At 50.1% G+C, this 27,592-nt stretch overlaps 12 protein-coding genes across 12 annotated transcripts; 5 read left to right on the top strand and 7 right to left on the bottom strand.

The window, feature by feature from the left end:
- Positions 1-392: 392 nt before the first annotated feature.
- N7496_008155 (ATP-dependent RNA helicase) lies at positions 393-2,078 on the bottom strand (the record flags this gene model as incomplete). Its single annotated transcript, XM_056701074.1, has 1 exon — positions 393-2,078. The coding sequence occupies one exon, from the start codon at positions 2,076-2,078 to the stop codon at positions 393-395; it is 1,686 nt and encodes a 561-aa protein (XP_056553137.1).
- Positions 2,079-2,472: 394 nt separating this feature from the next.
- Positions 2,473-4,372, bottom strand: N7496_008154 (serine hydrolase domain-containing protein; the record flags this gene model as incomplete). Its single annotated transcript, XM_056701073.1, has 4 exons — positions 2,473-3,256; positions 3,317-3,578; positions 3,641-3,754; positions 3,820-4,372. 4 exons carry the CDS (start codon positions 4,370-4,372, stop codon positions 2,473-2,475), a joined length of 1,713 nt encoding a protein of 570 aa, XP_056553136.1.
- A 1,012-nt stretch (positions 4,373-5,384) lies between these two features.
- Positions 5,385-7,448, bottom strand: N7496_008153 (phosphoribosylaminoimidazolecarboxamide formyltransferase/IMP cyclohydrolase; the record flags this gene model as incomplete). The annotated part of the gene is made up of 4 exons (XM_056701072.1): positions 5,385-5,540; positions 5,608-7,090; positions 7,202-7,328; positions 7,433-7,448. The coding sequence occupies 4 exons, from the start codon at positions 7,446-7,448 to the stop codon at positions 5,385-5,387; spliced, it is 1,782 nt and encodes a 593-aa protein (XP_056553135.1).
- Positions 7,449-8,263: 815 nt separating this feature from the next.
- On the bottom strand, positions 8,264-9,456 carry N7496_008152 (INSIG family protein; the record flags this gene model as incomplete). Its single annotated transcript, XM_056701071.1, has 2 exons — positions 8,264-8,632; positions 8,734-9,456. The coding sequence occupies 2 exons, from the start codon at positions 9,454-9,456 to the stop codon at positions 8,264-8,266; spliced, it is 1,092 nt and encodes a 363-aa protein (XP_056553134.1).
- A 2,423-nt stretch (positions 9,457-11,879) lies between these two features.
- On the top strand, positions 11,880-12,599 carry N7496_008151 (uncharacterized protein; the record flags this gene model as incomplete). Its single annotated transcript, XM_056701070.1, has 1 exon — positions 11,880-12,599. The coding sequence occupies one exon, from the start codon at positions 11,880-11,882 to the stop codon at positions 12,597-12,599; it is 720 nt and encodes a 239-aa protein (XP_056553133.1).
- An 813-nt stretch (positions 12,600-13,412) lies between these two features.
- On the top strand, positions 13,413-14,731 carry N7496_008150 (NADP-dependent oxidoreductase; the record flags this gene model as incomplete). Its single annotated transcript, XM_056701069.1, has 4 exons — positions 13,413-13,588; positions 13,648-13,763; positions 13,841-14,194; positions 14,253-14,731. 4 exons carry the CDS (start codon positions 13,413-13,415, stop codon positions 14,729-14,731), a joined length of 1,125 nt encoding a protein of 374 aa, XP_056553132.1.
- Positions 14,732-15,713: 982 nt separating this feature from the next.
- On the bottom strand, positions 15,714-17,246 carry N7496_008149 (uncharacterized protein; the record flags this gene model as incomplete). Its single annotated transcript, XM_056701068.1, has 2 exons — positions 15,714-16,938; positions 17,008-17,246. The coding sequence occupies 2 exons, from the start codon at positions 17,244-17,246 to the stop codon at positions 15,714-15,716; spliced, it is 1,464 nt and encodes a 487-aa protein (XP_056553131.1).
- A 546-nt stretch (positions 17,247-17,792) lies between these two features.
- N7496_008148 (putative sterol glucosyltransferase) lies at positions 17,793-20,586 on the top strand (the record flags this gene model as incomplete). The annotated part of the gene is made up of 6 exons (XM_056701067.1): positions 17,793-17,901; positions 17,959-18,643; positions 18,700-18,857; positions 18,923-19,286; positions 19,364-20,328; positions 20,384-20,586. The coding sequence occupies 6 exons, from the start codon at positions 17,793-17,795 to the stop codon at positions 20,584-20,586; spliced, it is 2,484 nt and encodes an 827-aa protein (XP_056553130.1).
- Positions 20,587-20,688: 102 nt separating this feature from the next.
- N7496_008147 (uncharacterized protein) lies at positions 20,689-21,558 on the bottom strand (the record flags this gene model as incomplete). The annotated part of the gene is made up of 4 exons (XM_056701066.1): positions 20,689-21,020; positions 21,115-21,175; positions 21,287-21,415; positions 21,478-21,558. 4 exons carry the CDS (start codon positions 21,556-21,558, stop codon positions 20,689-20,691), a joined length of 603 nt encoding a protein of 200 aa, XP_056553129.1.
- A 1,302-nt stretch (positions 21,559-22,860) lies between these two features.
- Positions 22,861-23,808, top strand: N7496_008146 (SDR family oxidoreductase; the record flags this gene model as incomplete). The annotated part of the gene is made up of 2 exons (XM_056701065.1): positions 22,861-23,557; positions 23,609-23,808. 2 exons carry the CDS (start codon positions 22,861-22,863, stop codon positions 23,806-23,808), a joined length of 897 nt encoding a protein of 298 aa, XP_056553128.1.
- Positions 23,809-24,422: 614 nt separating this feature from the next.
- N7496_008145 (uncharacterized protein) lies at positions 24,423-24,602 on the top strand (the record flags this gene model as incomplete). The annotated part of the gene is made up of 1 exon (XM_056701064.1): positions 24,423-24,602. The coding sequence occupies one exon, from the start codon at positions 24,423-24,425 to the stop codon at positions 24,600-24,602; it is 180 nt and encodes a 59-aa protein (XP_056553127.1).
- A 195-nt stretch (positions 24,603-24,797) lies between these two features.
- N7496_008144 (uncharacterized protein) lies at positions 24,798-27,214 on the bottom strand (the record flags this gene model as incomplete). Its single annotated transcript, XM_056701063.1, has 4 exons — positions 24,798-25,981; positions 26,042-26,095; positions 26,156-26,695; positions 26,782-27,214. The coding sequence occupies 4 exons, from the start codon at positions 27,212-27,214 to the stop codon at positions 24,798-24,800; spliced, it is 2,211 nt and encodes a 736-aa protein (XP_056553126.1).
- Between the last annotated feature and the right edge of the window lie 378 nt (positions 27,215-27,592).

Below are 27,592 nucleotides of genomic sequence, written 5' to 3'. Positions count from 1 at the left end.
TTTTAGGTGGGTGAACTGGAAGCCGCCTGAAGGACATCTAGACAAAGCGGCGAGTCGCCCAACATCAAATGATGGGCGCTAGTTGAGGTCGACCATACTTTTGGCCGTTGTATGTTTTTGTTTTTGCTTGTGATAGATAGGATAGGTAAGCGCTCATACTATAGAACTTAATGATCAGCATGGCATTCTTGTCTTGAAGCAGTGTCTTGAAGTAGACAAAGTCTACAAAGGCAATCGTCGATAGATCATGTTCATGTGAGTTTATCATTCAGAATTCTAAGGTCTCTATGATTATTTGCATGCAACAGCAGTTCCAAAACGCCTGGTGTAATATCCTCATGAAGAAAAGAAGAAGCCTGCCTTTCCGGCCGGAGTTCATGACATCAACCAAATCATGCTGCCTTTGGCTTGCCCCCACGACCTCCACCACGACGACCTCCGCGGCCTCCTCGACCGCCACCACCGCGACCACCGCGGTTCTTGTCAACACCGCCTCGAGCGCCTCCTTGGCCGGCGCCAGGGCTCAGAGCGTCACGCTTCTTGCCGGGCTGGTTGCCGCGAGGTCTGGGAGCGCTGTATCCGTTGAGGTCACTTCCAGTCGCGTAGTTGAAACCGGGGACACCCTTCAGACCCATCTTGCCAATGACCTTCTTGTCCATTGGTGGAGGCTCAGGGCAGGCCATGCCCTTGATAGCCAGCTCGTTGGCGAGTTGGACCAAGCCGGGCTTATCAAGACGGACCTGTTTCAGGAGGCCAGAGCCAGCGAAGAAACCGATGTATGACGAGTAGGCGCGCTGCTTGGTTTCTTCGTCGATTTTGTACATAGCTTGAGTAACAGTCTCTGTGCATGTAGTGGCACCCTCGAGAACTGCATTGGTTTCGGGGTGAGGCTGAATGGGCAAGTGACGGTTGACCTTCATGAAGAAGGACTCGGCTGGGGTGAGGAGGATAATGGCACGGCCGTCATTGCCTGCACGGGCGGTACGACCGACACGGTGGACGTATTGTTCGCCGTTCGAGGGCAGACCAACTTGAATGACCAGATCGACGTTGGGGAAATCCATGCCGCGGCCGATGACATCCGAGGCGAACAGGATTCCGGCCGATGCCTCCTTGAACTGAGCAGTGGTTCTCGTGCGAGCGCCCTGGTTAAGTCTGGAATGGATTTCAAACACCTTCAACGGAGTCAAACCCTGGGCAAACACCTTGGCCATGAGAGCCACCATGTTCGCAGTAACGCCGAAGACGATGATCTTCGAGCATTGCTTGCTCTCGATGCTCAATAGGGATGTGAGTGCTGTAAAGGTCTCTGCCACGGACGGAATGATAACGTGGTATTGGGGAACTCTCTCGTGAGTCGGTGTCTCATTCTCTTGAATAGTCGAAATACTTGCGTAGCCTGGGTTCAACACCACGTTGACTACATCCTTAACCTTGGGCGGGATTGTGGCCGAGAAACACATGCCTTGCCAGCCGTGTTGCTTCTTGGAAGGAATCATCTTCAAGATTTGCTTCACGTCGGCCAAAAAGCCACTCTCGAGCATCGTATCGGCTTCATCCAACACGAGGGTTTGGATGTTGGCCAGCTTCTCAGCGGTGTACTCATCAGACAGGTAGTCCTTCAGACGTCCCGGAGTCGCAACCAAAACTGAAGGTGCTCCATTCATGAAACGGGAGTGAGCAGATGCGCGGGCAGTTCCTCCGACTGCAATATGGCACTCCAAAGGCTGCGCAAGCTGCGATGTCAGTTGATCACATGACTTGGCGATTTGCTGGGCGAGTTCTCGGGTTGGCGTGATGATCAAAATGGCAACCTGACCTCTGGGAGGTGCAGCACGAGCCTCCAAAAGGCAGTGTAAGGCTGGCAGCAAAAAGGCAAGAGTTTTACCCGTGCCTGTCTTGGCTTGAACGAGGCAGTCGGTGCGCCAAGTGGGAAGTTCCGTCAAAACACGCTGTTGGACTGGGGTCATGAACGAAAATCCCATCACGTCGAGGGCTTTGAGGAGTCTGGAATCCAGCTTCCCAGCCATACTAGAGTACGGCTGAGCACCATCTTGAATCTCGATACCCTCCATCATTGTGAGGTTTAATGAAATTCAAAAACCTCGTGAGTTGCGTTTGATGGAAAATTTAAAGGTAGGGGCGCGATAAGGAGTTAAGCCTAAACAGGGGAGGCTAACTGTATTTGGTGAAATGCGGGTCTGCGATTTACAACCATTGCGTTGGCTGATTGGCCTGTTTTGCATGGCTGCAGCAGACATAAAGAATGAGAAATCGATGGTTTCATTGAAAGATTGAAGTGCTCCGACACTGATACTCAGTTGAATGGAAAGTAACATAACCATCAAGTCATATTCATAAACGATCCACTTTACGTCAAGACTTTCTTGTCACTTGAACTAATACCCGAGTAGTGCTAGACAAATACAACACTATGTAGCAGAGAATATACTATCTCATTCATTCATCATATCAAGTCTTCGACAAAGTAGTACGAAGAACCCTAGGCAATATACTATTCACAATACCCATCTCATCCACATTAAAAACAAACTCATCAATCCCCACATTACCATAAACTTGCCCATCGACGACGACCCACGTAATACAAGAAGACGTAAAAGGTCCATTCCCAAACGTCGAGAGTGTAGGAGGCATCAAAGCGCGGAAAGAGATCTGACCCGGACTTTCAAGACCAGTCGGGTATAACCGAATACTAAAAGTGGATGGATCTTGGGCATGTCCAAGAGTCATCATAGACTGGATCATATTGGTTCCATTATTGATCCAGCTCGTAACCAGCAACCCGGGTCCATCATCTGTCGTGATCTCTATCGAAGAGTTTGTGCCATTCGACGCAGCATAAGTTCCTTCAAACCTCGCGGTGGCTTGATCTTTGGCGCTCTCCTCGAGACCAGGAATAAGTTTGGCGGAGATGAGATCCGCTGCTAAAGCGACTTTTGCGTGACCGTCTGCGCCTGCGGCAAGGACTGTGAAGCCGACATTGTGGTCAGGTGAGAGGGCGATGATGGATGAATAGGCCCCGATATCACCTGCCTTTGAATATATGTCGATAGGACGCTCGTCACCAAATGAGACAATCTCCCACGGGGCTCCAACGGAGTAATCCAGTGATGATGTATGGGTGACAGGCTTCATCCATCGTCTCGTGATGGATTTTGGAAATAGTGAACTACCAAGAATTGCTTGGCCCAGAGTTGCCATGTCCCTTGTACTTGAGAAGATACCCCCAGCGCTAGTTGAAACAGTTTAGCTTCCGATATTCGCGAGACAATGTTGAGAAGACTGGACTTACGGTCCTTCATCGCCGAGGTCAAAGTTCCACCAGTATTCACCAGAATCGTTGGGAACTACACCGAGTGATATGTTGGGTGTCTTGTAGTATGTTCCATTGAGCCCTAGCGGCGTAATAATATCTCGTTGTAGCAGCACTTCATATGATTGACCAGTCATAGTCTCCAGTGCATACGCAAGAATCTGGAATGCTGCGTTGGAGTACACTGGTGTCGAGGATGTCGGCACAATGGGATGGCTTTGAAGCAGCCCATTGAAAAATTCTACAGCATGTCTCTCCATTAGCCAAAACTATTAAAGGGTGCAGAGGTCTCTATCAACGCACGTTCTCTGCTGCAAGGATCTGGATTTCCACACGGTGGAATCTCAGACGGCGCAAGCGCAGGAAATCCAAGTTGCTCCATTTGAGAAGACATTCCCGCAAGGTCAAGTACACCGTCTAGGAAGCCGTATCAGAGTCAGTGTGGTCCTTCTTCATGATAAAAAAGGAGGGAGATTACTTACAGTCCCTGGCAACGCCGGCCATATGACTTGCCAACTCTCTTATCGAGACCTCTCCCCAGTCAAGATGATTAATACCATCCCGCCTCCTCCGTGGATCCCACTGAAGCTTGCTAGCAGCCTCGTGCAGCTCGGGGACAAATCGTGCAACGGATTCTTGGAAAGGCCAGAGACCCTCTTCGATCAGGAGCAGCACCATCGTCCATAGCTTTGATACACTTCCCACGCGGAACACGGTATCTTGGTCGACTGTGCTCACACCCAGAGTGGTGTTTATGTTGTCAGCAGTGTATGCGAAATTTAGCAATGGGGCAGCATCGCTTGCGTCAAATATCTGTACGGAGATCGAGGTCTCGGATAGACTGCCATTGTTGGTGGCATCATCGAGAACTGAGGTAATATCCTGAATTGCCGTGGCGAAAGTTGGGTCATTTGATAGATTCGTGGGAGGTGGGTAAACTGGTCCAAGAAGAGGGCAATAGTGGGGAGATTGCGCGCTGACAGACCCGAAAAGCGCGAGCGAAATGGATACTAAGCTTGTCGTAAATGAAGGCATGTTGAATAAGAGTGTTTGGAGTGCCGTCGCGATATGGTGTTATTTAGCATCCCATTCTATGGATATGTTCCACAAAGTCGTTTGCTCGACTACACAGCGGATCCAGCCATTCGCATCAACTGGCGTTGCTGCGTGGTGGTATCTTTATAAAAGAACTCCCCAGCATTTATCCCACACGTATGCCAAAAGCTCACATGGACCTGACAAATTCTCCTTTGTTGTGCAAGGCATTGACCGTGATTGAAGGGATGGGGATGGGGGAGGTACAAGCCATCCCAACGTCGGATTCCGAGCATGGACACCCTCTCATCTAATTATGTCTAAGAACAAGGGTAAAGAAGTTGGCAGTTGAAGACTTTCAAAAAATTTCTGGCATTCCATTTACAGGAATGTAAATGTAGGCGTCCCGAAATCCGGGTCGCGCCAAACGCCTTGATTTAGTCAGGGATGCCCTCAACCATCATCCTTTGGATTTTCCCCTAGACTCTTGAAATTCGGAATTGATAATTTGAAAAGGCCTTTCTCATTGTCACCGCGAGATGTCATTCAGATGTGAAAAAAGCTCAAGTTGTTGGTGGTATAGACCCGACGGCACGAGATCGATTCAGGGTCCTGACCGTTGGAGGCTAATGTGACATCGGGTAAATCATCCATAGTCAATGATCTTTCCAGACCCATCAACTCCTTCAGAATTTCGTCGGAAGTCAACCCTACTTGTTCCCGCTTTGTACAACACACCGTCGGTATAGAGAAATGGACATGTGTCAAGATGTAGAAGCATCATCCCTTCCATTTTCCGACCTTGCTTAACCCCAGAAATCCAGGAAAAAGCTCCCCTTTTTAATAACCACCAGCCATTAACTATCAACCAAAAAACGAGGAATAAATTCAATCAATATGTGTGAATTTCTAATCATAAACAAAGAAAGCTATCATCATCATAACCTAAATTTCTTTTTGTCCCCGAAAAGGGTATACCCGAAACACTCAGCATTCATACCACAAACCCAATTTAGTGGTGGAACAGACGAACACCCTGCTCAACGAAGGTGATACCCAGCTTCTCGGCGGTCTCGAAGACGGGGGTGTCGTTCTGGCTGCCGGTAGGAGCGGCAATGTACTTGACACCGGAACGGGCAGCGCGGAAAACGTTGTCGATGAAGGGGAACTAGAGTTGAATGGTCAGTACGTGTGCTAACAGGACAAGATATATCAACCAAGGGGGAAAGACTTACGAAAGCATCGGAGGAAACGGCAACCTCGCCGAGCTTCTGGAGCCAGGCCTCGCGCTCCTCCTGGGTGAAGGGAGCGGGGACCTCCTCGAAGACGCGCTCGTACTCGACCTTCTCGGCGTCGTTGCGAGGGGTCTGGCCGGAGCAGAGCAGGTCAATGGCGTTGCTCTTGTCGGCGCGCTTGGTGCCCTGCTTCCACTTGATGTTGATAACACGGTCGTGGAAGCGCATCCACCAGTTGTCGGCCTTGTCACCGGCCAGACGGGTGCAGTGGATACGGCTCTGCTGGCCAGCACCGAGACCGATGACCTGGCCGTTGAGAGCGTAGCAGACCGAGTTGGACTGGGTGTACTTCAGGGCGATGGTGGCAACGGTCAGGTCACGGAGAGCAGCCTCGGGCAGGGAGGCGTTCTTGGGGGTGATGACGTTGTTGAAGGTCTTGCTGGGGGAGATAACGACGTCGTTGCGGTGCTGGGTGAGCTGAACACCGTACAGGGTGCGGGACTCCTCGGGAGCGGGGTTGTAGTTCTCATCCATTTGGAGGACAAGGTACTTGCCACCCTTCTTCTTAGACAGGATCTCCAGAGCCTCGGGCTCGTAGCCGGCGGCAATGACACCGTCGGACACCTCGCGAGAGATGATCTTGGCAGTGGGGGTGTCGACGATGTCGCTGAGGGCGAGGATATCGCCGAAGCTGGACATGCGGTCAGCACCACGGGCACGGGCGTAAGCCTGAGCCAGACCAGAGGACTCAATGCCCTTGATGTCGTCAACCATGTAGACCTTGCGCTCCTTCTCGGTCAGAGGAACACCGATAGCAGCACCAGCGGGGGAGACGTGCTTGAAGCTGGCAGCGGCGGGGAAGCCGAGAGCCTGCTTGAGCTCCTTAACCAGGGGCCAGGCGTTGAGGGCGTCAAGCAGGTTGACATAGCCGGGGGCGCCGTTCAGGACCTTGAAGGGCAGCTTACCCTGGGGCATGAAGGCAGAAGCGGGCTTCTGGTGGGGGTTGGTACCGTAGCGGAGAGAGAGCTGGGACACACCATTGCCAGCGTACTCCTTACGGAAGAAGCCGGAGATAGCAGTGTCATAGTCGGCAGTCTGCTCGAAAGCCTTCAGGGCGTACTGCTTGCGGCTAGCCTCGGTGATCTCACCGGCCTCGAGCTCCTTGAGGAACTCGGGGTAGTCAGTGGGGTCGGAGAGGATAGTGACACGCTTGTGGTTCTTGGCCGCAGCGCGGAGCAGAGTCACACCACCGATATCAATCTCCTCGACGGCCTCGTCGATGGTGACGTTCACCTTGGCGACGGTCTCCTTGAAGGGGTACAGGTTGCAGACGACGAAGTCGACCTTGGAGATCTTCTGCTCGGCGAGGTCCTTCTCGTCCGACTCGATGTTGCGGGCAAGGATACCACCGTGGACGGCGGGGTGGAGAGTCTTGACACGGCCACCAAGCATCTCGGGGGCGTTGGTGATGGCGGAGACGTCCCTAGAAAGGTATTGTTAGTATGATGATCTTTGAAAACAAGTATAGACTCGCAAGGACCTCCATCACTGCATATGTGTGTTGAATCGCACGAGACCTAAGGAGCACACTTACTCGACGGGGAAGCCAGCCTCACGAATCATCTTGGCGGTACCGCCAGAGGCAAGAAGACGGACATTCTGCTTAACCAGGCCCTTGGCCAGATCCAGCAGTCCCGTCTTGTCGTAGACGGAGACGATAGCTGTTCCAAAGGAAACGCGAGTATGTCAGCATTGACTCCGGGTATAGACCTCCAGACAACCGAGCCATGATCCGGGGAACAATATCAAGGCCAAGCGCGCCTACCGGACTTTTGAGACATGATGTTGGTCGACACTGTAAGCTAGTTAGCAAGCAAGGCCTCAAGACAAGCTTCAATTGAGCTTCAAAGGAGATAAAACCCCGATTCCACATACCTGAATCCAAGCAACAATGGAGTATGAAAGCTTGAACGAGAGTGAGAAAGAAATAATTCTGTCCCGCCGCGGGGTTCGGCCGCAATCGGACGGGGGGTAATGTGATACGTGCGGAATACGATCAATACACACCAAATGGCGAAGTAAATCTCGATGAAAATTACGGTACAGATACTGCATCATCGGGGCCCAATCGCTGTGGTGGTGTGAGTCAGCAGATCATGTGACCAATGCCTTCAAAAGCAAAAATTTGTCGCGACAATTTCCTCTTCTTTTTCTTTTCTTCTTCATGAACAACGCAAAATAACAACATTCTTCTCAAAAAGCGTTCCTACGAGGACTCGTCCAAGGAAGTACGGAAATCGTCATAGAGAATGGAGACCAAGTACAGCTTGACTGTACAGGTTCGATCTTGGGTGCAGTACCTGCCTGGCCTTCGGGTTCATGTGGTAGGAATTGCAATGATTGATTCTACAATCCACACGTAAATCTTCAGAGTTATATATAATGAATATATTTTCTTTTTCTATTACATTATTCTCCATGGATTCAACATTTAGCCCGAAAGCCATTTCGCATTACATCTATCAAATTAAGAACAAATTTCCGTATAATGAATAATAAACATGCCGTGCCCAATGTCAACAAATCACCTATGCAATCCCGCAGCCTCAGCGACGATGACCGTCCCAAAACTCGAGAAGATTTCTGCATGGCTTCTTCATGACTTGACGGTATCTCTGCTGCGAGCGCCAATGGCGAGCTGACGGCCAATGTTGCCAAAGCACACGCAGGCGCAGAAAATGACACTGGCGACCCAAGTGCGGACCGCGATGCTCTCCTGTGAAATCTCTGCCCCCAACGCATGCTCCCACCCAGTTCCGTTCAGCAATGTAGTGCCAAAGGTCGGGCCGTTGGACGCGGGGATCAGCTCTGGCTTCAAGCCCAGAACCACACTCATTCCGGTCAAGCCAACTGCGGTGGACAGGAGGAAGCCGGTCGAGGTGCGATCGATCAGGTACCAGAGCACGGGGTTGGCGAGGGCAAGGGTCAGCGAGGCTTGGGTAGTAGATTGCCAGGGGAGTCGTCGCTAGAAAAGACTGAATGTTAGCAGAGGATCAATAGCAAAAAGGGTATTGGGGAATGTAAATCCCGAGGGGAAAGAAAAAAAACGAGACACGAGGGACTGACCATAGCAAAAGCAATGCCGACAAATGCACCGACACTACGAGCGACGGTGACCCATGATGGGGTGCGGTTCGCATCGTCGTCCTCCTTGGAATCATCCTCCGCCAACTCGCTGTCGCGCCAGCTATCCAACAAGGGCAGAATGTTTCCTAGGGCAATGCCCGCCATTCCCCAGAAGCCCAAGTATTGCCATGAGTCGTAGTAGTGGATGTTCTCCAGCTTGACGGGAGTAATCCAGTGGTTATCGTGCAAATGCACAGTGATCACACCGTAGACAATTCCAAAGCCAAACAGGAGAGCACTGCTCAACACTTGAGGCAAGACGACACCCCGGAACATGCCATGACTGAGTCGCGAGCGCGTCCGGCGCAAAGCAAATCGACGAGGTTCAATGGCCGACTTGACAGCCGCTCGCTGCAATGGCTCCGGGGGATGTTGTGCCGCAGGGGTGTGGGCCTCCGTGCCCCAGGGGCTGGACTCATCACGAAGACTGTCGAACGCGGTCGGGGAGTAGATGCCGTAGAGGGTTGAGGAGGTCAGGTTCAAGATTGATCCCGTGCGACTGACACTGGTCGAATTGGGAGCCGTGTCCGCGCCCGGGGCGTTTAGGAAATCGGCGTTGGAGGGTTCGCTCGGCGTAGGAGGTGCGGAGGACTCGTTGGACGCAGGTGTGACCTCAAAGGCACGGCGTGGACGTGGCCGCAGAATGCGAGGTTGTTCCGCCATCGTGTACGGGCGGTTTGCAGGTCGTCTCTGTTCTCAAGAGGGTTCCCACAGCTATTTGCAAGGGATCGTGTCAATCGGGGGACACGGGGATCCTCTGAAGAAAATCAGAGGCTCTGATCGGGGCGTAGTATTAATGACACGAGTTTGTAACCACGCAATTCTGCTATAAGGAGAACTTCCGAGCAAGGTGAAGGTCAGGGCAAAAATGGGCCGGAGTAGGTAGCTTCGAATTTCGGTCGTGCGACGCGGTTTCTGTGGCCGGATTGTTGTCAGCAAAATTCTCGGCGGGATCGTGTTGAGCGGGAACGGGCACACGCTCGGTGGCAAGAATACCGGGGGAGTTGGCACCCTTACCAATAATGCAATTAGTTGCCAGCAGGTCAGAATATTTCGCGGTAGTCTGTATCCTGCGCAATGGGTTTGGGTGTTGGGTAGAACTGAGAGAAATATGAAGTCAAGTGAAACTGTTGGGGAAGAGACTAGAATACGTCAGTGACGGTCCCCAGGGTCTTTCGGACTGACTCCTCCGTTGCAGTAGTCGAGTCGGAGTCGGGGTTTGGGACACCCGAACTTTGCTCTCTTCTAGTGTTCTTACTTTTCAGCCTTTTGACACAGTTCCTTAGGAATCCACTTCGGCGAATAGAAAACCGTGTCCACAAGTTTCGTGTTTCGTGGTCTCTTGTTGTATTGCTGCCGGTCTTCCCGAGGTCGTGATCCAGCAGGAGATACAGTAGTAACTGTTCACAAAGCTGTCCACCCAATGTATTCAAGTAGTTCAGACGGTCTCACACACAAGTAGGACTGAACAAGACAGAAACGAGAAGAAGCCTTACGAGAGAATAGAAGAGGAGAAAAAGAGGGGCCATCACATGCCCCGATGTCAGTCCACACTACAAGCTGCAGCTTCGATGTCTCGGTGGCACGGTGGAGAGGGGGGCGAGGGTGGAGAGTTGTTGACTCGATGGTCACTAATAGCATGTACTGTGGGGTATCACCACCGCAGTTCTTCATTCTGACAGAAAGGAGTAGATCCTTTCGTATTGAGATGCTGCTGCTGATGCTCGAGTAGTCCATAGAGGCACGAGCTCGGTAGACCCTTCCTCTCCATACCCTGGCCATCCTAAAGCCCAAGTGCACCCTAGTCTACAGAAACTACCTATTAAAAGCCTGCAAGAGACTTCCAACTGAGGCTAAAACTACCATTGATGCTCTCAAATGGCACCTGACACCCGACTTCTTCCATTTCGAACGGCCTGAGACTCGAGATGCATCAGCCGCTGATCCAATAGACTTGGGAAGCGGCGCTTTTACGAGCTGCACCCGCCTGCACGTCTGTGTAAGCCAAGCTTCGAGCAAACAGTTGAATGTCAGCCGAGCAACTAATCACATCACGCGGAGATAATTGCGTTGTCCTCTAAGGACCGGGTTTGACTCATCCAAGAAGCTTCACTATGCGCCCTGTATGACCGTCCCTGCTTTCAGCCAAGGCGTTTTTTCCCCACTGGTCTCGCTTCCCCCCCCCCCCCCCCCCTAACTATTATGTGCGTTATTTACAAGGGTCTCACGCATATGTTAACTTGAAGTTCGGTCAGATTTGCAGTTTTGGCCTGCTAGCGAGCCTAGGCCTATGCAGGAAGGGCTCCCCCTTTGTGGATTTGGACCAAGTCGCTATTCGAAATGTAATAAAGGACAGACCATGTTTAATGATGAGTTATAATAGCCTTTGCGAGGATGAAGATTATATAGAAGTGCTCTTTCCGGCTAGTACAAGATAATAGGAAGTTATCTTACATGGCTCTTGCATGGCCGTATGGAACGTCTCATGTCCACGACGTGGTACTTTGGTTACAAAAAACGACTGCTAGATGGAGATCTCTACTTAAAATCTAATCCCATAAAATTCACAGATATGAGCCTCGGAAGAATCTTTTCGTAAATTGAGTCTTAGTTCCGAGAGCTTTCAAGAGGTATAGATGAATATTTTCGCCACCTCCCATTAGTTTGATCCGGTACCCAGCCCGGAATGCAAGAGGAAATGATACTATAGGATCTCAGACCGTCGTAGATCGCGCAATCGACAGTTATATTTGGACGACAAATCACTGAGGCTCCATTGAGCTCTCATAGCATCCGAGCACGTTACCTTGTCACCCCAGGGAGATGGAAGCAAGCGCCATCAGGAGAGCCTGGCTTGAACTGAACCGGTCTAACGATCAAACCCGGATACTCGGAGATATCAGTTCATCCAATTAATTGAAGATTTCGTTAACTTGGCTACAATCCCATCGCACAGAAGAATATATTATCTAGGCCTTTGATGGCTATAAGAAGACATCCATCTGCGCTGCTCCATCGAGTCCCCCACCTCATCCTGCTCGCTCTTCTGGAAGAAACCCCAATATAAAGCCTATAACACCAGCACAATGCATACCTCGGCTGCTACCCTGCTCACTCTTTTGATTCCCGCTACTCTCGCGATCCCTAGAATCCTCACTCAGAACTCGGGCATCGATGCCTCAATGATCCCTTCCGAGGTCCTCTACTACTACCGATACCACCACATCCCACTGGACGTCTACATCGATGGACTCACAAATGATATGCTCCTCGACGAGGACCAGGATGCAGTGACCAAAGCTATCAACGAGATGGCCTGCGGCCCCAATAAACTCAATACCTGCCCCTCTCTCCAATGGTATTGCAACCCAGACATGGGCAGGTGCAACATCAAAAAGCTCATTGGAGAGATGTGCGACTCGGACAATTCCTGCTTCTCCGGAAACTGCCGTTCCAGATGCATGAAGCCCGATGGCCAGTTCGGTGCTAGATGTATAGATGATACTCGTTGCGCTCCGGGACTGGTCTGTCGCTACGGCTTGTACAATCGAGATCATAGACAGTGCCTCAACAAGAGGAACAGGATTTATGGTGTCTCGTGCACTGACAATAATGACTGCGAGAATCCACTGGTCTGCAATGAGGTCACCATCGGAGGGGCGAGGAATATCTGCAGTCTGCAGGAAGATCTCACTGGTTCCGTTACGTGCATCAATAATGGCGAACTCTGTGGAGCGGATAGTCAGTGCTGTTCGAATAAGTGCCAAGTCACAGCCACCAGCCGTATGCCACGGTGCATGGCTTAAAATGTTGTGCCTGCCGGCATTGAAGAGTCGACATTCCAAGGAAACAGTCAAGATGCGCTCTCTATTGGTCTCGTTGGTGAATGAACTGAACTAATTTGCTTTTGAATTGCACGATGTTCTTAGCTTCTTCTATACTAATCAAACAAGTTGCGATCTCTTTAATTATAGTTCATTTCATTTAGCAGAGAAGGAATATATCAATATCAAATAATAAAATACTCGATGAAGTAGCTATTTCGAAAGCCTACGAATCTAGACCCGGACTTGGCCGGAATTGTTCATAGTTAAGGTTCCTTTAGACATGAGTGGTTCCAGTTCCTCACAAGCCGAGTGGGAGTAACAGGAAGCAAAATTTTAAGATCGTTACACATCGGAATTTGCCCTGAAACCCGAGATCAAACGGTTTTCGCGGGGAACATCAATTGAACTACCATATACCCGTAGCACAGACAATTTCCATGCGTACAGAAGAACTTGTAGAGCGACTCTAGGCGTGTGGCTCAGCGAGACGAAAATCGTCAAGGACTTAGGTTCTCGAGCGAACATAATTCTCGAACGACAACGCGACAGAAAAATGAATATACAAACACTGCACAGGGATTCTTCGAATAATGTAAATTTGCATCCGAGGCAAAAAAGCCGATCTGCGGATATGATTACTCTTCGCCCGTTCCCGTCGGCCGGATTCATTTGCCCGAACCGAATTTAGAGTTTACCTACACCTGCCTTAACTTCAACGCGTCGAACGAATGTTCGCTATAGTTTGTATCAGATACCGACAATCTAGCCTATAGGCTAATTAACCTTCTAGTCATGTTGTCAATCAATATCTCAAAACATGCCACGCCTCAAAATTACGAGCTCAGCGAGCTTCCCGCACCGACCGTGGACGATCCCAGTGACATCATCATCAAAGTCCATGCGGCCAGTGTCAATCCGATCGATGTTAAAAAGGCATCCGGTGCGTCAAAGATGGTCTTGAAAGATTCGTATGTTTTTTGCGGTTTCATTCTTTCAGATGACTGGCTCTGATTAACCCTGGCGATAGCTTCCCATACAAGATCGGCTATGACTGCGCCGGCACCGTTGCGGAAATCGGATCTCAAGTGACCAGGTTCAAAGTTGGCGATGAGGTGTTTACTCGGCTTCCTGAATGCCATCGAGGTATGCCTTGTGAAACATTCAATATGAAAAATTCGATATTAAAGTCATGGCAACTAACGTGAGAAATTGGAATCTAGGGACGTGGAGTGAACTGGCTAAAACGACTGAAGACTTTGTCGCTTTGAAGCCAAAGAGTCTGTCTATGGAAGATTCAGCATCGATTCCATTGGCGGCTATGACTGCTTTGCAGGCACTTCGGGGATACCCTGGTAGCCTTGAAGGGAAGACAGTGTTTATACCTGCCGGATGTACGTTTCTCGCGACTTGCCTTTATACAACGAAAGCTTACCTTGTGGCAGTGAGTGGTACTGGTCTATTTGCCTGCCAGCTGGCCAAGAATGTGTTCAAGGCCGGTAAAGTCATCACGACAGTTTCAACTTCCAAAGTCCCCCAAGTGAAGGAACTTCTCGGTGATGGCGTCGTAGACGAAAGTAAGGACTTCCAGTTCTCACGCTTCCCTCCGAGATTAACTAACGAATCAATGAAAAGTCATCGACTACAGAAAAACGGACCCAAAGACCGTCATCCCTGTACAGTCGGTCGACTTTCTGTTTGATACGACTGGAGACTCTATGACCTATCTGTCGCAGATGCGACCGACCGGCGCCATAGTCTCCATCTCCATCCTGACCTCAGGAGATACTTTGCAAAACTCGAGTCTTATGCGGTTGTCGCCTGATAAAAACAACAAAGCGACCGTGCCCTATCCTGTCCGCCTCGCGCTGAACGTCCTCGATCGAATCCGTGTTATGCGCGCCTCACGATACGGCGTCAAGTATTCAGCCATTTTCCTGGAACCGAATGCTAAAGATCTAGAGTCCATTAGTGAGTGGGTTGAATCAGGCAAACTGCGTACTGTCGTCGGAACCAAAGTGCCGTACAAAGATATCAAGGCCGTTCGAGATGCGTGCCAAGTTGTGTTTGACTCGAAAGGTGGTGTCGGGAAGTCAGTTATCACGTTTGTGTGAAAGAGCTGGATTTTCAGAGGCCAAAAGTGTTTCTTTTCACTTTTATGTACGCATCAACTTTAATAGAGCTTTAATAACAATGGAACGGGAAGATACTTTGATTTCACTAATAATTTTCGCAGCTGTCGGTAAAAGTCGCCACCCTGCCCAAGATGGGTGGCCAGCCCAAGTTATCAACCCCGCGGCCAGAAAGTCAAGGGAGGGAGACGAATCATAGCAGGATACCACAACTCAGCATGCCTTCAAAGACCAATCATCTAGCTCCTAGCCACCTCATATGCAGACTGTCAGATGATGACAATAAGCAATGGGTAGACAATATTACTGGGCACAGTACTTCTTATAAAGACCACCTTAGGACGTCATTCCCTAAACCACGTCTCATTCCAGCCAACTCATATTTCACATAAACGTCGCAAATATCATCAAAGCTCATACGGGAATTATGTCCTCCTTCAATAACTTCCAAACACTTCTCGACTCACAGGTCGGGACGCTTCCCAAAAATCCCCACTGGTCGATCCCTACGGGTGCGTGATACGGACTTCCATTATGTTTCCACGAAGCCATGAATCGCACTAATGCTCCATCGCAGATAATACGAGGAAGCAAAGGGCCATCCCACTCAGTTCTCTGCGCTTCCAGGGCGCTGCTTGGGCCGCTGCCGGCGGCAGCATGTACGCGACACTTCACGGTGCCTATAAAATCTTCCGTAACTTCCGTGGGTTCAGATACATTTGATATGCCGATTGCTCTGGGGCTTCGTGCATCACTAAATTGCCGCTCTTTATTCTTCAAGCATTATCCAGATTGAATGTGCATATCGGGGGATCAAGGTCACTATGAAATAATTTAATAAAAGTCTAGTATTGCGCAGTCTACTGGTACTAATATGGCTAATTGTTGGCAGTAAATCTTTGACACTTCTTGGGTTAATTCATTAGGCTCATAAATTAAGCAGCAATCCCATCAACACAGCGATCTAATCGAGAGTCTCTTGCAGAAATCGTAGGCTGAAATCGGTCTGAATCCATTGCTCGATCAGAGCCACAGTATCCCCAACTAGGTAGTCATAGTTTGCACCCTGTGGCACAAACATGGACTGATGCGCCGTTACTTCGTTCATATCATGCATCAACACAGGTATCCAATGAGCATTATCGTTATACTTCCAATGGTGAGATGGCAAGAGGATGAACTTGCGGAGTTTCCGCTTAGAGGTGTCCGGGTCGAGCTCAGATTGTGATGTCGAGATGGAGACACTTTCGGAAAGCTTCTCACTTTCTGGATCAAGAGTCGTCGACGATGCGATGCTTGGGGTTTCGATCGATGGGCGATCGTTCTCCGAGCTCATGTCTTGGGCTGCGAGAGTGGAGTCTGATGAGACCGATTTTAAGCTTTGGTTATCAGATGGTGAGATGCTGGTCGTGGATGAGACTGCCTCTGATTTTTGCAAGGCATTTGGTATCTCAGGAGGTTTACGTGTAGGTGGAGGTGGGGGTATCGGTTCGCTTTCATCGCCGAGTTTGATTTTTTCCACGGAAATCTCTGGCATATCTTCAGATATCTCCTTCTCTGCAGGCTCATCCGAAGGCGTCTCGTCGGGTTTCTTCGAATCCTCTTTTGCGGTCTCTCCCTTGGCTTTCCGGGGTATTCGGCCAGTGCTGATGGTATAGTAGTTGACGAATCGTACCCTTTCAGGCTTGTATTCAGCATCTTCTAGCTCTATCAGGCACCGATGTCGCTGGCGAAGTTCAGAGTAGTTATTGACACAGCCTGCAAATTTCATGGGTGATACTAGACGGTCGAATATAGAGCGCGAGAGGTTGTCGGTGTTCTTATTGACAAAGTGCATAACACCCTTGAGGAATCCGCGTTGAACGAGGCGAACATCGTTCCTGAATGGAGGGTCAAAGTTTGGATTTGGAGTGACGGGCTTATAGGCAGGTTCTAAGCCAAGAGACTCTTGTTCGCCCGCAAGTTGGTCTTCAGGGGCTACATCTTTCCTCGGAACAGAGCCCATGATTCCCGTGGGGATTACACGGGGATGAAGCCCCAAAAAGGGAACATCAAAGTTCACAAGTCCCAGGATTCGATGTTTCGGTCGCCCATCTTGCTGTAGGAGAGCCACATCTGCGGCAAGAATGCCGCCAAGACTATGTCCCAGCAGGATGACATCCAAGTCATCGGCTTCATGAGGTGATAGCCTGCAAGAGGTCATATTAGTCCGTATCCTCGGAGACTTTTTTGCTGAGTAGAGCAACCACACTACATACCAGGAGCTGAATTGGCTCACTGCTGTCTGTAACTCGCCATGAGACTTGTATCGAGGATAAATGCGAGTGTATACCACATACGCCTCGCTCAATAAGCCCGTTACTAGGTCATGAATATGTGCTGGAAAGTCATGAAAGCTGGCTTCAGAACCCATGAAGCCATGAATGTAAATCAGTAATAGCCTGCGTCTGTCCGTGCCTGGAAGCCCTCCAGGCAGAGGTAACGACAGGCTGGACATCGAGTGACTGGCATAACTGCGGGTCCCTCCTTCCATCGCCGGGTTGGACAAGGGGGGAAAGGGTGGTTGAGTTGGTTACTGGACGCGACAAGTTGACATGATAAAACAAGTTTCGATCGAGTCTCTTTCCTTGGGGGCGCAGCCACAGCCACAAGTCATAAGAATAACTGCAGTGGGGGATCGACTTCTGCACGGCCCGTTTGCCACGACCAAAGGAGTTGGAAAGGTCGAAGATCTCACCAGCCTGAAGAAAGGAGTGGCTGGCAGTGCACGAAAACAGTCGATCAAGAAATTAGAAGTGGAACAAGGTTATCTGGTCAGAATGTTTGTTGATTCTTGTTTTATTGGCTGACCAATTCCGTTGGAACTCTGTTGCCTGTTTGGGCATCGCGCGCGAGTACGAGATTCGCCACTGGCAGGATGATGTCGTTGAACTGGAAGGAGTGATATGAACAAAAGCATTTCTGGAGTACTTTTGAAAATGAATCCAACATCTCCATCCATCCTCTGAATTTGGGTAAAGATCCACCTCTGACCATCATAAACATGGGAAAGTCACCATCCCCTGAACCCGAACCAGGGGCATCCCCAACTCCCCCACCTTATGCCCCATACATCGACCCCCAACTGACTGCTGAATCCGGCGATGCCCATAGTATGTCATCAACCTATGAAATCAAAAGAAAAGAATTCAAGCTGACTAGGTTTATAGCCGACGGTCGTATTGATGTGCATCTCGATTCCAAGCTCGCGAAATCCCTTGCTCAAATCGCCAACCAACAACAAGAAGATCTGTATCATGCACCGCCCAAGGCTCAACACGACGAGCCGACCGGCTGCGATGTAAAATTGAACATCGTCATTCAGATCGTGGGCAGTCGTGGAGATGTCCAGCCCTTTATCGCACTGGGCAACGCCTTGCAAAGCCATGGCCATCGGGTTCGCATTGCCACCCACAACGTCTTCGAAGACTTTGTGAAGGAGTCTTTCCTGGAATTCTTCCCTATTGGCGGAGATCCAGCAAAACTTATGGCCTACATGGTCAAGAACCCCGGTCTAATCCCGCAGATTAAAACACTACGCGATGGAGAAATCAAAAAGAAGCAGGTCATGGTCGCTGAAATGCTGGCCGGCTGCTGGAGATCTTGTATCGAAGATGACCCGGTGACACAAGAGCCGTTTGTTGCAGATGCGATTATCGCAAATCCGCCCAGCTTTGCACATATTCATTGTGCGCAAGCGCTAGGGATCCCCGTTCATCTAATGTTTACCATGCCTTGGAGCAGTACCAAGGCATTTCCTCATCCTTTGGCCAATCTCCAGAATGGATCCATGGAAAACCCGGGAACAGCAAACTGGGTTTCGTACGGAGTGGTGGAATGGCTGACCTGGCAAGGGTGAGTAGTTTATCGAACAGGCTTGTTTAAGATGCGTTTCTAATCCACGCTTCCAGGCTGGGCGACGTTATCAATCGATTTCGGTCTTCGATAGACTTGGCACCCGTCCCAAGGACAGAGGGGCCTTGTCTGGCCGAAGCCTTGGAAATTCCCATGACCTACTGTTGGTCTCCTGCTTTGGTTCCAAAGCCAAGAGACTGGCCAGCTCATATCGGTAGGATCCTAGAGTACATCACCATTATTGAAGCTTGGTTGGCTAACATCACCATGTTGAATCAGACGTTTGTGGGTTCTTCTTCTCAGATCCCCCTGAATACACACCACCTCCAGATCTGGCCGAGTTTTTACAGTCCGGTCCTGCTCCTGTGTACATAGGCTTCGGTAGTATTGTCGTCGAGGATCCACAGAAGCTTATCGACACAGTCCTTGCGGCAGTCTCGAAAGCTGGTGTACGTGCGATCGTTTCAAAGGGCTGGAGCGAGCTGGCTGGACCAGCTGACACCAACGTTTATTACATCGGTGATTGTCCACATGGATGGCTCTTCCAGCATGTGTCTGCTGTGGTCCATCATGGAGGCGCCGGCACGACTGCGTGTGGTCTTTTGAATGGCCGACCAACCACCATTGTGCCCTTTTTTGGCGAGTAAGTCTTATCTCTCCATCAATATGGTGGACGACAGGTTATCTTTGTTCGGCTGGGCTAATCAGAGACACCTCTAGTCAACCATTCTGGGGCGACATGGTCGCAAAAGCCGGTGCAGGGCCTGAACCAATTCCACATGCCATGCTAGATCCACAAATCCTAGCAGAGGCCATTCAATTCTGCCTCACACCGGAAGCAGAAGTCGCAGCAAATGGAATCGCTCTCAAAATGAAAACAGAGACTGGCGTGGAAACGGCTGTCAACTCCTTCCACCGCAACCTGCCCTTGCAAAGGATGCGATGCAGTGTTATCCCAGGCCAGCCTGCGGCATGGGCCTATACTCAAAAGAAGCAATCTTTGACTCTTTCTAAAGCGGCGATGAACATTTTGGTCGAATACAAAAGGATAGACACGAAGAATATCAAATGGTTTGTATACCTCTTTGGTCACCTTACTTGTTACGAGATGCTTACTGGTGACAACAGCTATGCTATCAATCCGATCATCATTGAAAATCGCCGATGGGATCCTTTGACTGGCGTTCTATCTGCCGCCACATCAACCGGCTCCAACATGCTACAATCTACCGGCGAGATGTTCTACAATCCGTACAAAGAATACAAGAAAAGTCGCACACCGAAACCATCCGAGGATGATCCGTCAGGCTCCACGCCTCCAATAAACCGATCTAATAGTGATGCTTTTCAAACAGCCGCAAATATGGCAGGAGCCACATTACAAGGGTTCGGTAAATTCTCAGCCACTTACTTCCGAGGTGTCATAGTCGACATTCCCCATGCAGCAGCTGAGGGCTTCCGACGAGCTCCTCAGCTGTATGGTGAGAAGCCCAAAGAATACGGAACCGTGCATGACTGGAAGTCTGGGGCGATAGTCGGCGGCAAGAATTTTGTGGGCGGTATGACGACTGGTGTCACGGGGATGATCAAGCATCCTCTGAAGGGATTTATTGAGGAAGGAAGAGATGGTGCAATGAAGGGACTTGCTAAGGGTGCGCTGGGAATGGCCACAAATATGCCTTCTGGTAAGTTCGTCCTCTTCTTTTCTTGAGAATGAATTCGGCTCTAACGTATGTCAAGCTGGTATTGGCCTGGTGGCTTATCCATTCCATGGTATATCCAAGAGCATCGAAGCGGCCTTCAGGACGAAGACACCCAAAGCCATTGTTGCTGCACGGCTTCGGGAGGGATATGTGCTCACGGAGCGAATGCAATTATCAAAGGAGGAGAGAGAAGAGGTTGTGCAAGTATTCGATGTGCTTTTGTCATCGATGAGCACATAGACCTCGATAACACTTGAAGCGAGTCTGTGCTGTTCATACGGGCTGGATAATCACCTCTAATAGAACCTGAGGGAAACAAATTTCATTTGGTTCAATATGGGCCTAGACTATCAAAGAAGCAGCAAGCATAATAATCCCACCAAGGCCATCCATACCCGAGCACCATTCCTCCCAATTCTCAGCGCTTTCCGATTTGGAGACATTCAAAGGATAAGACCCCGGTAAAGTATGCATATGATTTGGCTCAAGTTCGTGCAGCTTGACCACCTGACCATTCTTGGTCAATCCAAAGGAAGGCTGAATTTTGGCAACGTTTTTGCTCTCCACATGCCATGAGAGCTCATCATTTGCTTCCCATAGTCCTTTGGGGCCTGGTAATGGGGCTATCACGAAAACCGAGGACATATCGCACATGGACGCTGGTTCGAAGTAAACTAGTAAATTTACGATTCGGCATATCGCGCACAGCCTGTTCAAGATGGGTTAGTATGTGAGTTGGTTGGTGCTGATGGAGCGGCAAGTACGTACCTTCGTTCCGACTCTTCGAAAATCCAATCTTCCCATTTTTGATCCAGGCTGTCAGCGTGACCTGCCGATTGCGATTTACGTATCAGATCGTAACACTGCAGCTGTTTAGACATTGCCTATGTAAGCGGTATTAGCAAGAGATTCCACAGAGACGAAGAAGGTCACGACACACAAATACAGCTGCAAGCAACAAAGAATCAAAATCATTTTCATCCGTCGCACCCTCATCCAGTCGAACCAGGATATAAATGCAGACAGCTTGCATAGCAGTAAGAAGTTCCCACTTGCTCAATGTGAGATGCTATATCATCTAGTCAGTTTTCCCTAGCACTAATCTTCTTCGGACCTATGTGGACGACTCACGTCTTCAAGCAAGCGCTCGCACTCCAGCCTCACATTCTTCCAAAATAGTTTTCGACTTCCCCTGACTTTACTTCCAATCATGTGGACCAAGCTGACGCAATTAATGAGTGGCTCTGTGTTGCCTTGATCAAAGTCGGGAGATATTGTACGTGGATGGATGAAGGGCGGGAGTGTATTGTGATGCATCATCATCCGGAGGTATGATTTCAGCGTATGCAAGATCAGGCCTGCGGTACCTTCCCCTCCGATTTTGAATTTTGGCCGCTGTACAAGTGATCGAGGATTGGATGTCACTTGTGCCGGTATTGATAGGTTGAAGAACGAGGGGGTTTGCTGTCCTTCGAAGGGGTACCATCCTGACGAGGGAGTTTGAGTAGTATTCTGATATCCTTGAAGATCCAAGAAGTTAGAGAGCCCAAGGTCTTGGTTGATACTGTCGATATATCTGTCGTCAATATTCGTAGATACTAGATCTGAAGACGCGAATACGCTATCAATGATTGCGTCGACATCGCTCTCAGTGCCCAGCGAGCTTCCAGCAGCTACGTCGGTATTTGGCGGCGAAGACAAGGCATCTCTTCGTCGAGTTGACCCTTTGTCAATCTTTTGAATCCTTGATTCCGTTGACTGGCGTGAGCTTGCCGGATAGCGACACTCAATACCCTTGGTGATGCACCTGGAACAAGTTGGCTGCTTGTTATCGCAACGAGTCTTTCCCTTAACACAGGAAACACAAGACCGAAGGCGAGGAGCACTGCCAATTTGTCGAGATCGACAATAGTATCCATGTCTCTTTAGCGTGGACTCTGAGTGTTCTACCATTAGATTCTAGGATTGTTGTGGGGTTATTGTTGGGGGCTATGTTTGAACTCACGCTTATCGAATGGTTTGTTGCATAGTCCGCAACGAAGGACAGAATGTGAATCTCCGGCGGGCATTTCAAATTGAAAATTGACAATACGTATGACTATCGGAGAACCGTGAACAGGAGCTCTTCAATGAAATCTATTTGGTTCGTTGTAAACTGCCTCTGAAGGGGCCCGGCCATACTCGCATTTGTCAGCATGTCAGCAACTGGACCTAGCCCTGGAAGGAGATCAACGGCCGGAACAAATTGTAAAAGGTTTGATCCTGTTCAAGAACTCCGGATTCCTCATTTTCCCCATCTTGGAGGTGATTTATGCCCTCGATTCATAATCATGTAGTTGCCGGACCCTCCAAATTGTAGTTCCATTGTTCGGCTTCGCGGTTTGTACTATTCCGTTGCTAAGATGATCTCGCTGTATTTCAACGTGTATAAGAATAGAGCTTATGAGCCGAGTTTTCACGTCTTCACTCACTTTTCAAATCATCCAAGTGAACATCTCATAACTATCGAACACTATGGCCGCTCCATTCCCATCTCCAACATCGACATGGCACTCGAATACCTACCCATCCTTATTACCAACCCGTCCCGAGCTCTCTGCTAAGGGCAAGACTGTTCTGATCACTGGAGGAGGTACCGGAATCGGTGCTGAAACCGCTGTCTACTTTGCAGAGGCCGGCGCGTCTCGAATCGCTCTCCTTGGCCGTCGAGAACAACCTCTGGTGGACACAAAGGCTTCTCTCAAACAAAAGTTCCCTGGCCTCGAAGTCTTCATTGCTCCCACGGACGTCACAAACAAGAAACAAGTGGACGCAGCCTTCGATACTTTTCTCGGAAATGACAAGCTTAATGTCCTGGTCAGTAACGCAGCAACCATCGGGCCCCAGGACGGTGTGGAGGATGTCGAGAGCGAAGCCTTTATGGAAAGCATTCACCAAAATGTGAAAGGATCGCTTCTTGTCGCTCAGGCTTTCCTGCGATATGCATCATCCGATGCAGTCGTTATCGAGACCAATTCGTCGGCGGCACATGTGAATTTCGGCTCTAAATTTGCTGCTTATACCATCGCTAAGTTTGCAGTATATCGACTGTGGGATTCGCTGGCTTCTGCGAACCCAAATTTCAGCATTTTCCATGTCCAACCTGGTGTAGTGGATACTGCTATGAACAAAGAGGCAGGAGGAGTTGCTGCTCTCGGTATAGAGGATCATGGTAATTAAAATGGTGATTATTAGAAGGGTATCAATGCTGACTTCGATCAAGTTTCCCTTCCCGCCAGCTTCTATGTCTGGCTGGCAAGTCCCGAGGCGCGTTTCCTGAAAGGAAAATTCCTGTGGGCTAACTGGGATGTTGACGAGCTTAAAGCCAAAGCTAAGGAGATTGAGGCGGGTTCTCAACTTGCTATTGGACTCGTTGGATGGCCGTTTCAACAAGGAGACTGGGAACTCCAGGCAACTTTCTAAACCATGAACTCGCCAGGACGCTCTGTGATGTGAATAAATTAGAGAGGAGGGTCAAATTTCATAGCTCTTACCATGAAGAAGGAGAATTAGATTGGTTCAATTATGCATTCTCTTTCTATCATTACTGACCCGTATAAATCATGTAAATATCCATTGGGGAAGTTTCTCTTTAAGCAACTCTACACCGGAAACAAGGTTGATGGCAACTTCCATTGGGACCTGCCGTTGAATTTTGGTTCTCGTAGATGATCCTGGAACTATCTTCGATGTAGACGTTGGTAAGATCGCCGTTAAGATGACGGCTCTCATGCAAAAGTTCGTGAATTCGTTCGTTCGGCGCAGAACCGAGTCTGTTCGCCTCTCTTTTGAGACCTGTTCTGGAGTCGTTTGTGGCTTCGTTCGATCATCCGGATTCCTCACAGGTCTCGGAGTTTTGGAGTAAGAGTGTTCATCACGACTCTGGCAGTGGGTATGATTATTTTTCCGGGTGGGTTACGGCCTTTTGTTTCTGGGATACCGAAGGGAAGAGTCTCTACAATCGTCAGGGATTGAAGCTTTCCCAAATGGTCTTCCCAAGGATCGATACAAAGGATATTCCTCCTGCATATTCCTCTATGCCGGTGAAAGTCAAGGACTATGCTGGTGGGCACTCTTATGACACTTTCATGGTGGCCGGTTTCGTTGGCATCGAAGCAAGGCCCACTCCTTCGCCTACCGACCCTGCACAAGTGGATTTCAACTCAATCCAGCCGTACTCTGCATGGTGGATGTATGAGTTGTCCGCAGAGAAGTGACCGGGTGAAAATCAACGTCGTACGTAAGATGGGGACTATCCTGAAGCTTTACGAAGATAGCAGAAAACCAAAGTTGTCAAGAAAGAGGTCATAAATTAGCTTAAATGGAATCACTGTTCAACCAGAAAGAAAAAGTCCCGTTCCCAGCCAGAAGAGTATAATCATAACACAAAATTTTGGAAATTGACAAATTCCTTACTCCTCCATCGCGTCATCTCCACCGTCACGCCGGCTCTCCGGGACGGGCGAAGAGCTTTCATGTCGTGCATAGCCATTGGGACCATCGTAAGTAGACGAGTTCTCATCACCATCCACGTCGCCATCGTCATCACCAGATTCGTCGGAGGAATCGCCTTCCCCGTCTCCGGCACGCTGGGCACCGTCTTCCTCGCCCGAGGCTTCACCCAAAAGCTCGCGATCAAGTTCGTCCAGCTCGCCTTCGATGTCCTCGTCGCCGGCAGCATTCTCGGCGTCCCAGTTAGGAGTGCCTACGGCTGGTGTTTCGGGACCTCCAGTAGCAAGACGGCTGCGACCAGCCTTGGCACGAGATCCTGGTGTTTTCTTCGCGGTACCAGGAGTGGATGTTGGGCCGGTAGACTTGCGCTTCGGAGCAGCACGAGCGGCACGCGGACGGGCGCGGTTGCTGCTGGCTCGTACATCGGCCTCGATGGCAGCCTTGGCCTTCTGTCGCTCCTCGCGCTCCTTTTGACGGTCCTTCTTGGGTCCGTTGGCATCTTCATAGTCCCATCTGTCTAGACGGCGTGAAGCCTTCCGAACCACGGAGAGGAAGAAACTAGCGCATTCGCCAAAGTCGTCCTCTTCGTTGGGATTGGGAAGCAAACCACCCTTGCCCCATGATTTCTCCTCTTCCTCGGTATCGTAACCATCTGGTAAGCCCTGTAGAAGACGACCATATCGGACGCAAGGAATCTCGTGGTTCCGCTTGTGGCGCAAGACACGATAGGCATTGCTTTTGCGCTTTGCGAGTAAGTATTCAATACGTTGTCGGCGGTTCTGTTCCACGGCAATCTGGTGCTGCGTGAGAGGTCGTGGCCGACGTCCGGAGGTCTGAGAAAGAGAGGGCTCGGGAATGAAGCGGTTCAGTACGGGATGGTTAGAGCCTGGGGGTGCTGGCGAAGCGTCTGGAGTGTGATCCATTCTAGTCTTCAAAATCAGCCGCTGCTGACCAACGACCCGAGTGAGCGAAGAGTCGCGTTTGGCCTGCTTGTTCCGAGGTCGTGAATAGCCAGGAGTCAACTCGTCGTCGTCATCATCCAGGCTACGCTTGGCAGATGGATGAAGAGGGGTAGACATCGCGGAGCCTCGACCTCCCAGGCCAGAGTAATCCCCGGCAAACGAATCCTCATCTAGACCGTAATCTAAAATACCGAAGGGTCAGGACACGAGAACGTAGTACGAGAGTCCCCATATTTGCATACCTTTCCTTGAGCGCTTCGGAACACGAGGGAGTGGTTCGTCCTCCTCCAGAATACCTGTGACAAAGACATCAGTAAACGTTTCTATCAAGCAACCGTAACGAAGCAGACACTCACGCTTGCGTTCAAGTCTTTTGGATTCACCATATTCCAATTCCTCCGGTGTATCCACATTCTCCAGGTTCGCCTGATCCTCCGTCAAGCTCTCAAAAGCGGGAACCTTGATAGGGAGGCCATCGGTGCCTTCGCCGTCTAAACCAGCTCCGAAGGGGTTGTTGATCGCGGATTCGCGCGTAAAGTCACTCTCCAGGTACCACCACATAAGCCACAAAAAGGCCTTGGCACGAGTCTCACTGCTCAATGTGGACCTCATCACCAGATCGAAAAAGTCGCGAGGAGGGAAGAAATGCATCTCCGAGACCTTTGGTGCATATTGCGCCAAGACGAAGATGAGGTTCACCGGATTAGTTCGAGGGAGAGCCTGTCGCTTAATCTTTTCCAATGTATTAGGTTGATCGACGTCCTCGGACGCACCCTTCAAGATGGATTTCAGACGTGGGGCATCCTGGAGCTGTTTATAGGCGTTGGAGTCTTGGTGGGCTTGAAGGGAAGGGATGGAGTGGTATGTTCGCAACTGAGCACGCATTTCGGGGAAGACTAAAAAGCATCAAAGCGATTGGTATCAGTATCGGCAATCGGACCGAAGGGATTCAAGAGAAAAGTGCAAGGAGAACAAGGCATACAGTTGAGGGTTGTGTTCATGCGACCAAAATTGACCAACAAGCAGACCATGGCCATGCTGATAGCGGCCGGCTTGTCATTCTGCAGCTTGTCTTTCAGAATTTTGCTAGTCTTGCTGCTCCTCGCCATGGCGTCGATGTAGATGTCGGCAAAGTCGCAGTTCTTCTTGCCATCGGGGTATCGCGTGAACACGGGGGTCTTATCCTCGAAGACGAGTTTGAGGAACTGGTATTGGATATCTTTGCGCCACAGAGGGATGCCATCCTCCTTCTTCAGGTGCCTGATCTTGTTTCCAGAGTAGACCGAGCCAATGGTGCCATTTGCTTGACGCCTCGTACCGACCGTCGCGCTGGCCGTCACGTTATGAGTCTGGTCGTCCGCAGCCTCGGAGGCTGCGACAGATTCGTCGATCGGGGGATTCTCGACTTCGGCCATGTTGAGGGATGATTGCGATCGGGGTTGTCGGTGGGTATGCCAGCTGTTAGGATCCGAAGAATCGAGTGCTGGGGGCGTCGTGTTGCCCCCTTAGAGGCGCGAGCAGAACCAAGATGGGACGATGAAGGAAAAGGATGGAAATGAATGAAGGGTGTGGGATTCAACGATGAAGAGGGAGAGGTGGGAGGAAAGAAAATGAGGGTTGCCAAGGGAAGAAAGGGAAGGACCGGAAAGGATGAAATTGTGCCGAGTGATCCTCAGGTTGCTGTTTAAGCTGAGAGAGTTTAACGGGGCTAAATGTGGTGTGGTCACTGCCCGTGATATCTACCCGCATCGGGGGGCTCCGCGGAACGGAGGACGCGCCCTGGCAAGGCATAG

This window comes from Penicillium cataractarum, assembly GCF_028827025.1.
Source record: "Penicillium cataractarum strain IBT 29864 chromosome Unknown utg000007l, whole genome shotgun sequence".
Lineage (NCBI taxonomy): Eukaryota > Fungi > Ascomycota > Eurotiomycetes > Eurotiales > Aspergillaceae > Penicillium > Penicillium cataractarum.
The sequence above is the reverse complement of the archived record's forward strand: the minus strand, read 5'-3'. Positions and strand labels throughout refer to the sequence as shown.